Genomic DNA, 13,170 nt, shown 5'->3' on the forward strand with positions numbered 1-13,170 from the left:
CAGAATAATATCCCCAGCCCAAAGCTCACAAACGTCGCTAGGGAACGTACGTTCCCGAAACAAGTTATCGACCATTTGTGAATAAGCTTCTCCTTCGTCAATCGACTTGAAACATCCTGCAGCTCGATACGACCAATGTCCGGTAAGGATTGTGTACAGGATAGATGCAATGCTAAATATATCCGTGGCAGTTGATGCGACCCATTCGGCATTGGGATCAAAAAAGCCAGAGTCTGGCAAGCCTTGCCCATTTAGCCCGAGTTTTCGACATGCTGAGCCGCCGAAATCACAGAGGTAGATATCGAGAGAGGCAGTAGTAGTAGTAGCCGTAGTAGTAGTAGTAGTACCATGGACAAGGAAGTTGTCGGACGTAGGTCAGAATGGATCACCCCTTGCCGATGGATATAAACGACCGACTCGACGACTTGCCGACACCATTTCTTCCGGACGGCGAACGGAACGGCACCCTGGTCGTCGAGATACGACTGGAGACTCCCGTGGCTAGCTTCGGCGAGGAGTAATCCTGACGGAAGGCCCGGTTGCCCGTCTTGCCACCCAAAACACTGGATGATTCTAGGGTGGTCCTCTAGGACTTCGAAGATCCGGCGTTCGGTTGCGAAACAGTCGGCAACGCGAGAAGCCCACTGCTCGCTGATGCCTTCCTCGACAATTGTCAGGGGGCATTTTAGGACGCTGCCGGGTTGGACTCGGATGAGTTTGATGTGGAGTTGTATACTACTGGTTGGGCCATAGGGTTATAAACCGTGTTTGATGGGATCGCGCCAACGACCTTGTCTTCATGAAAGACACCCTGAAGACAAGTTATTTAAACCAGCAAATCAGGTGACTCAGGGGGATGTTTTTTTTATGTTTTATTATTATTATTATTTTCTTTTGGCTTTACGTGGCTGCGCATTTACGCGTTTCAATACGCCTTTTATGCGTTCAATGTGGCTTAGGTATGCGGTGTTACATCTATGTCTTAGAATCCGAGAGGTAGGTACATTATTTATTTATGTATGCCCGAACTTGTTTGTGCCCCATCACCAAAAAGATGGGAGTTGGGAAAAGAACGACCTGTCGTTCCCGAAACTGCCTGCTGATCAGTTGAGCGCCCGAGAAAAACCTATGAAGGTCAGGGTAAGTAAGTTAAGTATGCGATTCCGTGATGGCCTCAGTCCCTATAACCGGTTTCAGCCTTGTTACTGGGAGGTCCATTTTGGAACGAGATGGGCCTCCTGACAGAGGGACCAGAAGGTAGGGGGGAGACGCGCTGGGAGAGGGAAGGCATCTTCTACCTACCGTATTATTAGATAGCCGAGCATTTGTCAGTGCACTGTCATAGTCAATTAAGTCTGCAACGGCGTGGGCCAGGTAATAGAAGTAAGATACTAAGAGATATCTTCTACAATGACAAGTGAGCATTCAATCACTTAGCCGCCCTTTTCGAAGCCCACCGCGTTCTTAACGTCGTTTTCCAAGCCTGTATTAATGCGTCCTCAACTCCAGGCTATTCAAAATCTAGCCCCCATGATACGCCAAACTTGGTTCTAATCCATTCTCGCGGAACGTATTCGGCTAGTTCCCAGTCGATAATTCCAATTACGCCTTTTTGATCGACGATAATATTTGTTGGGCTGAGATCATTATGGGAAAAGACGAACGTAGAACAGTCCATTCCCAGGTTGTTCTTGCTGCTTACTTGTAGCGCATCTAGTTGATAATCATTTGGATCGAGAATATTTAACCAATTTTGATCAAGCAAACAACCACCGTTAATACCGGTAATAGAATCGAATTTCTAAAAAGAAAGCTCCTTGCATACCTATATACACGATCTTGCAAACGCAATATTGCTTCTTATCCTCATCCATTTCTTGCCAGGCCTCGTTCAACGGTATACCAGGTATTCGGGATAGAAATAAATAGGTCCTATCAACTTCTTGAGCATAGTATAAAACCTTAGGGATAGCAAAACTAAACTTTTGCTTATGAAGCCACTGTAGCGTAACGTGTTCTTTCGTGGCAAGCTGGTTTGGCGGATTCATTTTAGCTTTGAATAACATATCGCCAAAGCTACATAACGCAGAGGCGCCCCCTATATCGCGGAATTAGCAGAGTGTAGTAGGGAGAGCGGCTTTGTAGGTGAGCTAGACGTGGAAAGTGGCTTGGTATGAGGTGTATGAGGTGACGAGCCTGATTGCAATGGCTAGGTCGAGCCGGAGAGCACATAGTACCAGCCATCAGCACTATCTCTCCATAGGTATTCGGAAGCATACGGCTTCTTCTCCAAAATCAATTTATCGCCGATGGACCATGAGACATGGTTTATTTGTTTAACAGTATTGCGAATACGATCAGGCATAGTAGGAAGTTGTGTTGTTTGAAAGGATTGCTACCTATCTTCCGCACACCGCAAAGCCTGACCGTGACAAATAAAACAGCTTAAAAAGTTCTCCTTGTTCTGTGATTGTTAGACAACGACCGATCAAGATTTTCTAATGGTACACAGGGTGTGTCTCTTTTGAATTTGTTAAAAAACAAGTTAGAAACATGGGCATTTCTAGGTCAGCATATGATGCCATGTATTGCTCAATGGCTGATAGCTTCGCTTAAGGTCTCCCAGTTTTCGAACTGTTGACTTACTACCCAAGTACTGTACCTAGGTACCTAGGTTAGGTAGTTAGGTAGGTAACCTTCAACCCGTCAACATCGTACTTTTCTATATGAATATGAACAGAAGCTTAATTGGCTCACCCATCATGACGACTTTAAAGAGAACAACACCGTTCCGGAAGGCCCAAGGACGAGTTCAGCGCGTTTTTAACGCGATCAAACGAATCGAGAAAGAGGGATTGCCACCTGTCGAAACTCGGGTTGAGTTATTTATCGGAACCGGACTTCAAAACCTTGCGTAATTGGAAATATATTGAGCTCTATAACCACGTCTCGAGAGAAATCTCTGGCACATTGGAGGACAACGAAAAAGATTCCACGGAATATACGGTTTATGCAGAGAATAATTGCTTTATTTGCCCATTACCATTAGTTATGTTAATTATACTATGTAATAATTTTATTCAAGTTTTATCCCGCTAAAGAGAAGCTTTAAAATAAAATACTCCCCTTGCTAAGCTTCGATCCTAGCGTTATTTAGTATCCAATGGGACGCACGGATTTACTGCGAAAGCTACAACGAACGGGGTCCAGTTCCCGTCATGCCCAATGGTTGTTCACGCATAGCATGGCATGTTCTGCCCCTCGTATGAGGATAACGAGAGCTGTAGCTACCTAGACCTACCTACCTAAATCTAGTATCTATTATGTCTCTGCAACTGCGACTGCAACTGCAACACCTAAAATAAAAGGCAGGCTCTCTCGTTCTACCGGGACAACTCTCCATCTCAACTTGTACTCCTTCTCAAGATGGCACCTCCGACAGACTATCCACCCCGCCGGAGCATCCTCGATAAACCTATACTTATTGCTATTCCCATCCTAATCGGCCTGTTCCTTACGCGATCACCTTTCTTCATGACTGCTCCGGCCTTAGATCCCGCTGCGGCGGGCGGCGTGGCTTGGGCTGACGCTCCTATCAAGCTTGTGACGACTCCTCAGTACGAGACCAAGAAGGTATTGCCTGCCTGTTCTCTAACTAGTACCTAATTCATTCTTTGCTTTCCTAATTAACGCCCCTGATAGACCGATATATTCACCACCGGCGCCACCCACATGGCCCTCTTGCACAACGCCATCCTCCGCGGGTACAACTCCATCTACCAGCAGGCGCCGCGCGTCCAGCCCGGCGACGCCGCCGACTTCGTCGGGTACGCGCTGACGTGGCACAAGTTCGTCGCCTCACACCACGACGACGAGGAGGCGACTCTGTTCCCCAAGGTCGAGGCCGTGCTGGGCAACGACACCACCATCTGGGCCGAGACGCACAAGGAGCACGAGGCGTTCTTGGGAGGCCTGGCCCGGCTGGAGAAGTACCTCCGAGGCGTGCAGGAGAAGGGCAAGGTCCCCGCCACGGCGTTCGACGGCGAGGAGCTTGTTAGCATTATGGGGTCTTTCCGCGAGCCGTTCGAGACCCACTTCCACCGCGAGGTCGCGACCATCGCCGCGCTGGCCGAGCACCCCAAGGCGCCGGCCCCCGGGACCCCCGAGGCGGAAGAGGCGGCGGCTACGTTCAAGAGCTGGGGCAAAGCGACGGTGACGAAGGCGGGCACGCTCGACGTGGTGCCGTTCTTCCTGCTAAACCTGGACGGGACGGCGGAGGAGGGCTTATGGGCGAACTGGCCGCCGATGCCGGCACCGATCAAATGGGGGCTGGTGAACGTTGCGGGCGCGTGGCACGGGCGCTGGTGGAAGTTTAGCTCTTGCGCGGGGGGGAGGCCGAGGAAGTTGTATGCGTTGGAGTAGGGTATCTAGGTTAGTGGTGTTTAATGAAATACTGGGGTGAGAGAGGAGAGAGAGAGAGAGGTTCTCGGGGAAAGGGGAAGGAGAAAAGGAGGGAGGTATGGAAGATAAGAAACGCGTCCATGATGAATGATACCCAGGTCGGCTTAGGGTCAAATGTACTGTTGATGATGATGGAGTCTTTCCGATGTTGATGTGAAGTTCTTTTTGTATCAGTGATAGATGCCTATGCGGTATACACTGACATACTAGTCCTGATATTAATAGCATTAGGCGGTGATGAGAACAATGAGAATGAATAATCATATATCTTATTTACTCGGTGTATTCGCTCGACTCGGAATATACACTACGCTTCGTCATCTCGTGTACTTCCATGGCGAATAGAATGTTCGCAGTAATGTAGGTAAGTCAACCATGTTCAGCTACAGGATTTTAGATATTATTAAGAGCCAGTCCATTCTTCCCCCCCGCCCCCCTAGTACATGGAAAGCATTCACGGCCTCGAAGAAAGGGATATACTTAAACACAGGTTAGTTCAAAATCCTAGAAGATCTCGACCTTTCTCATGCAATGTAGCAATAGCAGACAAAGGTTATATATAGTATCCGAAGCATTACTAAACTTTTTTGCTCGGCATTTGGTGGCCCTACATAAGTTTTACGGACATTGCGAAGAAGACAAAAAAAGTCTAACGGAAACCGCCAACTTTCTACGAGCCCCTACGTCCGCTAAAACAATCCATCTTCTTATCATATATGTCCACAACCGTTTCCGCCTGTTTCGCCGAAGCCTTATTTCTTCTTGAGCACGAAGATCTCGCCCTGGGCCTGGTTGTCGGAGCTGATGAAGAGGCGCTCGCCGGCGGGGTCCCAGCTCAGCGCGGCGAGACGCCAGCAGGAGCTCATGGTCAGCGAGGGCGAGTTGCAGCCGCCGGGGTTCTGGGCGCCGATGATGTTCTTGTAGCCGGTCTTGCTGTCGGCCGGGGCCACGGGCTCATACAGGCCGTCCGCGTTCTTCTGGAAGGGCACCTCGGCCACGAAGTAGCCCTGGGCGGGCTGCCGGTCCCAGCTGCCGTGGAACGTGATGTACAGGTTCTCGCCCTTGGCGTCGAAGCCGTTGGAGATGGGGGCCATGTGCGCCGGGAACGACAGGCGCGGCGGGATGGACTTGCCCACGCACGACGCGTCGTTGAAGGTCGAGTTGGGCGATACGACGAACTGCGAGCCCGTCTTCAGCGCGGTGTTGTCCCGGAAGTTGGACGGCTCCCACACGGTGAAGCAGGTCGGGTAACCGAACCAGTTGTTTGCGAGAGGCGCGGCAGGGTCGCCAACTAAATAGCGATGATAAAAAAACATCAGTAATTATTTTTGAGATATCTTTATCAGGCTGTCTGGAACTTACGGTAGTTCAGCTCCTCAGCAGGGTTGTCGATGTGAATATCCGTCGACTGGCCGTTAACCGTCCTCCTGAAGTCGTCACCGCTGTTCTCAGCGCCCCATACGTGGCCGTTAGGGTCGAAGGTAAGAGCAACTTCGTTACGCAGACCGTAGCCCAACACGGTACCTTGACTATTAAAGGAATAGCCGTTTGCAGGTGCCTTGCTCACGTCAAAGACTTTGACGATAGCACGGCCGACCTTCGGGTCAATAGTTGGGTTGTCCCAGTTGGAATTGGAGCCGACGGAGACGACAATCAGGTTAGGGTTCTTGGGAGAGACAACAACGGTTCGGGTCGAGTGAATACCCTGGCCAATGCCGCTAACTACGGTCTTCTGGCCCGTCAGCGTCAAAGCCGCGGCATCGTACGTCCACGACCAAGCGGTGGTCTGAGAGCTAGCGTAGAGGGTCTTGCCATCAGGTGTCAAGCTGAGACCGTGGTTGAGACCCGAGTTCTGGTAGAGCGTCTTGGTGCTGTTGATGCAACCATCCGGACCGAAAGTGTGGACCGAGATACCGGAGCTGGCTTGCAAGACCAGCATGTTGCCGCGAGGGTCGAAAACGATAGTTCGGGGCTGGCGGAGACCGCTGGCGATCTTTGTCACTTGCCAGCCAGAATCAACCGTGTAGGCATACCGGGGAGACGCAACGCCCGAGCAGCTGGTTGGGAAGGGGAACGACGGAGCGCTCTGGGACAGGACTGACGTATCTAATATTAGTGTTGCCCCTATTCTTCCTATATAAGCAACCAGGACTACTCACCCTGGCCCACCAGGGCAGTCACCACGGAGGTTGTTAACAAACGCATATTGATATCCAATCTATGACAAGTACAGAATTAAGTAGTTAACCTTAGTCACCTGACGGAACGCGAAGTCCTTTGAAAGAAGCTAGGATGGAGTGGGCTATAGAGGAGGTGCCATGTTATATAGTAGTTGATCTACAGCTTCACTCTCAAATCCACTCCTGATGATGCAACGCCATACTCCGTACGCAAGCCATCTTGAACGCGGAGAGCCCACGAACCGGGGTTCTTGGCGCTCTGAAGTAATTAACAGGCAGGTATCTTGAGATGAGGGCCCAAGGAGACGCGAGGGCTGATTGGACAAGCTGCTGACAGGTCGGTCATATTTAGGCAATGGGGGTCAAGATTTCCTTATATAGCAGACGCTATACCACGTTATACCATGTCGTCTTAAGCTAGAGGATATGTAATTATGGATATGACAAAATAAGGCGTTGTTGTTTTCGGCCTGCGGAGGCAGATCATCTTATTGATGTAATTAGGCGGAAAGACAAAATGCAACTTCACAAGATCGAGTCTCGGCTGGGGTCCCCCGCAGGCACTCGCCTCTCACCGGCAGATGATGAAGAGAAGGCTGCCTGGTCGAGTAATGAACAACCGATACGGTAGAATAGAAAGAAAGATATAATAATAAACCTCGCTATCAAATAGGCAACCCGTCAGGAACGAGCGGCATGAACAACCAAGACGGTGTCGTAAGCTTGGGGGTGAGGTATGAGGTATTCTCGAAGACGAGATATTTTTAATACCTATACGGTGACCTCACCACACCTCTTCTTCATGATCATTATATTAGATGCTCGTGGTAGATTAGTCGTGTGGAGTGTGATACCTAATACGGGGAATCGGACTGTGAATATTTTAGATCTTTATGATACCTGATATCATCGTCATTATCGTCACTATCGTCATTTACATGTTGATATCATGGAGTTCCCGAGCTCTATCAGGTGCGGGTGCCTTTAGGGGAGTTGGCTATTTATAAGATGCCGTTAGTCCCGACGACATCGTGTATCCCATAGGAACATCACGAAATACGCTGCTGCATAGGACGCCAAGTGGAATATGCCTATAAAGTCGTAGCACCAACCTTGTCGTCGAGGAATATCAGCTTCTTCGTAGGTACCCGTTCAACAGAGCAGTAAACAACTGAAGCTGTTGAGTCGAGTGGATACTGCTCTGAACCATAATAAGGCAACAACTTGACCGAATTAATTTTTTGACAAATTCTAAGATAAAACTCGGTTGCCGTCCATAACCCGCCTCTGGAGAGAAATCGTATCTTCAATAAAGGTCTGGAACTTTGAAATTCTGGAGAAATTCTGGGGAATCTCCAAAATGGATTCGCCCTAGTGTTTCACTTTGCATTACTTAAGCACGTACCAGCGTACCTACCTAGGTCTAGGTAAATGCCAGGTAAGTGCCCGGAAAAAGATCTTCGCCGCTGTGATGTACCTTGAACTGCACAGTGCGCGCCCTTTGCCACGTCCTGCCACGTCCTGCCACGTCATGTCTTGATTGGTTATTTTCCCTTCATAATTTGCTGTCAGCCTGTCAAACATAGCTTAAATTGTTAAGGTTAGCTCAATGCTTGGCTCCTAACTGGCAGTTCTTTTCCCACTGTACCCCCTTGGTCTCATAATCTCATTTCTATTTCTAAATTTTTGACCTCGTATCCATATCTGGTCTTTCATTCAAACTTCCAGCCCCAAACCTAGAACCCCCTTTTTTTTTCTACTCTCCCCGCCTCTCGGCAACCTTCGCGCCTCGTGTGTGGATTGTCCCCGTTCAACTTTATCGACGGCACCAATGCAGTCGTTTTGCGATCTGCTAGATTGATACGATAAAGTTCGACCCGTTGATCGGTTGGACAGCGCCAAAAAAAAGAAGGGTAGCGTGTCTGACGCGTGTGCGTTACTGACCGTCTAATTGCCTATTTTACAACCAGGTACCTATTCATCGTCAATCTATAATCAAATACCTTCGTCGCGATCGAGCCTTCCGACGGGGAATTATCTCTCTATTGTCGCTCGCTACTCTGCGCATTTCGATCAATACAGATATACGGATAGACGGCGGTAACGGGAATCTTCATGTATAACTGAATAAGCCATCCTCGATCACGAAAACGACGATATAATCAACGAATTATCGACTGCATGAAAAAAGAAGAGACGACTATAATAACTGATATAGCTTGTTAGCAAGCCCACCTTTCTGACTGCCGTCTGCGAGGGCGTCGCTGAGCTCCATCATGGATCTGCTTCGGCGCGCTTACAGGCGTGTGCCTGCGGCCCTGAATACGCCCCAGCTTCCTACCGCGGGCGAGAAGAGACCTCAGCTCAACAGGTTAACATCGCGGCTCGCTTTCTTCAGAAGACCTCTTAGATTAAAAGGCAACTCCAGCATTTCCGTTCCCTTAGGCGTGGTGGTTCTATTTCCATGCATTGTAGTTGTCCTTATCCTCGTATTATTCGTCAGGCATCCTAGCTCTCCAGGGAGGATATTGATGCCTGCTGGTGCTCCTCCAGCTATCCGGTACGTTATTTATTTATTTTATATTGTACACAGTTGCTAACTGCTGTTTCTGAAAATAGTAAGATCAGCGAAGAACACGACAAGGTATTCGTTACAGGCTGCCTCGAACCCGACACCACGCAAGAGCGAGTAAATGGCGCGTTCGTCGTCCTCGCCCGCAACAAGGAGCTCGAAGGTGTTATTCAGTCAGTCAAGTCTATCGAGCGCCACTTTAACCGGTGGTACCACTATCCTTATGTCTTCCTGAACGATGGAGACTTCAACCAGACTTTCAAGGATGTTGTTCGTAACTACACTTCTGCCCCGGTCGAGTTTGGCAAGGTCGGGCCAGAGATGTGGGGATTCCCAGACTGGATAGACCCCAAAGTTGCGAAGGAGGGTATTGCTAAACAAGGAGACGCTGCTGTGATGTACGGTGGTTTGGAGAGCTATCACGCCATGTGCCGGTTCTACTCTGGGTAAGCAAACAAACACGACAGTTCTCTGGACTCAGCTAACACGGTGCAGATTCTTCTATGATCACCCCCTTCTTGCCAAATACGAGTGGTACTGGCGTTTGGAGCCCGAGATCAAGTACTTCTGTGATATCACATAGTATGTCTTCAACTCGAATCTTGGATTTTCCACCGGTACATACTAACGCCAATATGTAGTGACCCCTTCCGTAAGATGATTGAGTATAATAAGACTTACGGTTTCACTATTGCCGTCAAGGAGCTTCGCGAGACTGTCCCTAACATCTTCCGTTATGCCTCTGCCTACAAGCGCCTAAATAATATCACGTCTCAAGGACTGTGGGAAATGTTTGTCGAACCCAAGCCGGAGAAGCCGGCTCCCCCTGAGGACGACCCCAACTACAAGCCACCACTACCTGAAGAGATCTTACGAAGTGACCCGGGCCGAATGAACTTACCCGAGATTGATCCCGAAGCCATGGAAGGTGAAAGTTATAATATGTGTCATTTCTGGTCCAATTTCGAAATCGCGAAGCTCAGCTGGTTCCGAAGCAAGGAGTACAAGGCCTTCTTCGAAATGATGGACCGCAGTGGTGGTTTCTGGATGGAACGAGTAGGTCGACCCCAATAATTTTGAGGAGAAATTCAATGTTGCTAACTATGCATTAGTGGGGTGATGCCCCTATTCATTCCCTTGCTGCCGGTATCCTTCTATCGCCTAAGGACATCCATTATTTCCGTGACTTCGGTTACCGACATACCACCATCCAGCACTGCCCGGCCAACGCCCCTGCTCGCCAACTTCCTCGTGAGCCTTTCCTAGAGAAAACAACCGAAGACGAGCGGAAACGAGTGGAAGAAGATGAGTATTGGGACCAGTGGGACCCAGAGAAGGAGAACGGTGTCGGTTGCCGCTGCCGCTGCGATACTGACATTGTAGACGTTGAGGGTAAGGAGGGTTCGTGTCTGGCTGAATGGGTTGACGTTGCTGGTGGGTGGGCCAGCCCGTAGTGAGAGTCTGTCGGCTCCAGACATTTGGCAATTCCCATTAACAACAATTACGGTTGGATACCAAGTATCTTCTTAGCGATCTTTTTCCAAGGCATTGCCCGGCACAGAATTCTAACGATGGAACGACGATTGTATTTGGTCTAGATGTGCTCTTGGTCGCTTTTTGCCCGCGGGAAGGGGTGCTTAGAAATGTTGGGTTTCGGATAACGGCGCAGCGAAGGCTGATAGGAGTGTAGCATATCACGTATTAAAGGGGATAAATCGTCTGCAACTTATATGGCCTGGTGGTTTTGCCATAGAAAGGCGTCACGAACCTAGAGGCGGTTTGATAGGTTACTTGTCGGTTACCGCCTAGGTTAGGGACGGTAAGCATCATAATTGTGCATGTAGAAGAGCTGCACCCTCGTGGTCCAGTTGAGTTGGCATACTATATTGGGCTTGACATCAATCGTATATAATATTCTCGTGTTAACAAAGTGATTCGCTGTTCCTCTAAGCATAGCCATTCGGCATAGATGTGATTGTAGATACGAATTCACGCCAACTTATAATGATTCTCGTTTGAACTTTACGCATTTCCCTTGGGAAAATGTATGTATTTACATCTTCTCAAACTTGCAGGCTGTATATAAGAGGCTAGATAAATCACGAACAATAGGACTCGTGCTTAAACATTGAACAGGGCCAATGTCTACCGAGCTTAAGTATCGTTACAAACGGCAAGTTGCTCAGTGTATGTTCATCTTACAAGGCAGTTTAAGACAGGGTTATCATCTCTTAGACGTAAAATAAGTTACTTGTAACGTGGCACTAGTCTTCAGATGCAGACATTCAAGACTCAAATGTGCAGAGCAATATCTCTTGACCTCCTTTCATTTGAAGGCTTCTAACGAGGCGACTACGGTTCAAAGCAAATACTCCATTGGCTATTCCCTCCGCACTCCACGAAATAGAAACCGTACCCTAGTTTAATAGGAGATGGTTCTTAAAGGCCTAAAGGCATAATTGTCTTTGAATTTATTGTGGAGGTTTGTTTTCAGTTCGGCTTCGGGGGTTCTAAAGGGGAGATTATAGAAGTCAGACTTTTGATAGTACTACTGAGGGAGTTTTTAAAAATCAAAACGACGAGGTGTTCGACTCTCTTGGAAACCCGAGTCTTGTGGTGCAGGACATACCACACAGATGCTAGGGTGTCAAGAGCACTCAAAGAGTTGGGCATGAGTTGATACGGGATAGCAAAATTCGAGTATGGCACGAATTTGCTGTTTCTCAAGACAACTCCTAACCAAGATCCTAGCCAGAGGATTATATCGTTGGATGTCTCGTTGAGTGTCTAATATTGAAGAGTCTATCTATATATTTTGGAGTGGTATTCCGAATAATTTGATCATCGACACTCCTATTTCTAGTGACCTATCTTTGTAGAAATTACTTCAAGCTGTCACTCAGAAGTTTATTACACTAGGCTTAAAATCCACGACGACAGAAACGAATGAATATCGTACATATGTCGGGGTGCTCAAAAGCTACCGGCAAAATGTGTCAATTTAGGTATCGTAGGACCATACCTACCTACATGGTCAACGAAGTATCATACTCCAACGAGGGGCAGAACGGCGCTCATAGGGTGTAGATATCTCACGAAAGGCCTTGTTCAATACTATAATTCCAACAGGATATTGCACATGCAAGATCTGAATACCGACTTTGATGGTAGAACGACTAGTTTTCCGTCAGTTGGATGGCTATATGCCGGTGTAAGCAACTGAGCAACTACTAGCCCGTCGTCGCTAGCGAGACAGGAATCTTCATGTGCATTCGGATGAAAAATAACATGATAATCTGTCCGTGGTGCCTACAATAAATGCACCAAATGCAGTCCCTTTTCCAATAGATTGAATTGGAAGTTATCAGCCTATAAAATGTGATTTATACCGTCTACTCTTATAAACAATGGGCATTATCCATTACTTAGGTTTTCACCGGAACTCCAATAGGATACAGCCCTGCAAAGAGCTATTTGCACTCTACGACTGTATTAGCTGGCTGTTTAAATACCTTCTTCACGATCACAGATGATGCTGAAGGATTCCTTGTATGAGTGGTGGATTATGTGTACCCCTAACTCACAGAGAGGAGTTCGACTGCAAAGTCCTGCCTATACTCGCTATCTACCAATGATATAATCGTCGCCAGCGTAGTATTCATCTTGCGGTAAGATCTTCATACGTCCGCATTTAGTCATATATATGTATATCGTATTTCTAATGATCTGGTAGGCTGTCGACCTCTAACTAGCCAGTACGGCATTATTTTCCGAGACTTCCCACGTGCATTCCACGTATCCTTACCAACAAGTAAAACCCTTAAAGGGTCTTTTTACGGTATACTCAGCGAATATAGCTAGGACATATATTTGCCTATCTATGGGCCCAAATGCTTGGCGGACAGGACAACATGATCAGACTTTCCACGTAGCCATCTACCAATGATGGATGAGGGG

General features: G+C 48.1%; 5 protein-coding genes across 5 annotated transcripts; 2 read left to right on the forward strand and 3 right to left on the reverse strand.

The window, feature by feature from the left end:
* Nucleotides 1-251: 251 nt before the first annotated feature.
* F4812DRAFT_461940 (uncharacterized protein) lies at nt 252-751 on the reverse strand (the record flags this gene model as incomplete). The annotated part of the gene is made up of 2 exons (XM_047937948.1): nt 252-662; nt 737-751. The coding sequence occupies 2 exons, from the start codon at nt 749-751 to the stop codon at nt 252-254; spliced, it is 426 nt and encodes a 141-aa protein (XP_047787410.1).
* Nucleotides 752-1,376: 625 nt separating this feature from the next.
* On the reverse strand, nt 1,377-2,286 carry F4812DRAFT_131461 (uncharacterized protein). The gene is made up of 4 exons (XM_047929546.1): nt 2,197-2,286; nt 1,984-2,098; nt 1,826-1,932; nt 1,377-1,713 (listed from the first exon to the last, which is right to left on the reverse strand). Exons 2-4 carry the CDS (start codon nt 2,064-2,066, stop codon nt 1,511-1,513), a joined length of 393 nt encoding a protein of 130 aa, XP_047787411.1. The 5' UTR covers nt 2,067-2,098; nt 2,197-2,286; the 3' UTR covers nt 1,377-1,510.
* An 810-nt stretch (nt 2,287-3,096) lies between these two features.
* F4812DRAFT_131467 (uncharacterized protein) lies at nt 3,097-4,534 on the forward strand. Its single transcript, XM_047929547.1, has 2 exons — nt 3,097-3,633; nt 3,703-4,534. Exons 1-2 carry the CDS (start codon nt 3,427-3,429, stop codon nt 4,420-4,422), a joined length of 927 nt encoding a protein of 308 aa, XP_047787412.1. The 5' UTR covers nt 3,097-3,426; the 3' UTR covers nt 4,423-4,534.
* Nucleotides 4,535-5,213: 679 nt separating this feature from the next.
* F4812DRAFT_452518 (soluble quino protein glucose dehydrogenase) lies at nt 5,214-6,666 on the reverse strand (the record flags this gene model as incomplete). The annotated part of the gene is made up of 3 exons (XM_047936359.1): nt 5,214-5,752; nt 5,824-6,567; nt 6,621-6,666. The coding sequence occupies 3 exons, from the start codon at nt 6,664-6,666 to the stop codon at nt 5,214-5,216; spliced, it is 1,329 nt and encodes a 442-aa protein (XP_047787413.1).
* A 1,625-nt stretch (nt 6,667-8,291) lies between these two features.
* F4812DRAFT_439550 (glycosyltransferase family 15 protein) lies at nt 8,292-11,158 on the forward strand. Its single transcript, XM_047935081.1, has 5 exons — nt 8,292-9,201; nt 9,261-9,659; nt 9,709-9,795; nt 9,855-10,269; nt 10,326-11,158. The coding sequence occupies exons 1-5, from the start codon at nt 8,918-8,920 to the stop codon at nt 10,665-10,667; spliced, it is 1,527 nt and encodes a 508-aa protein (XP_047787414.1). The 5' UTR covers nt 8,292-8,917; the 3' UTR covers nt 10,668-11,158.
* Nucleotides 11,159-13,170: the final 2,012 nt, after the last annotated feature.

This window comes from Daldinia caldariorum, assembly GCF_022478825.1.
Source record: "Daldinia caldariorum strain CBS 122874 unplaced genomic scaffold F4812scaffold_16, whole genome shotgun sequence".
Classification (NCBI taxonomy): domain Eukaryota; kingdom Fungi; phylum Ascomycota; class Sordariomycetes; order Xylariales; family Hypoxylaceae; genus Daldinia; species Daldinia caldariorum.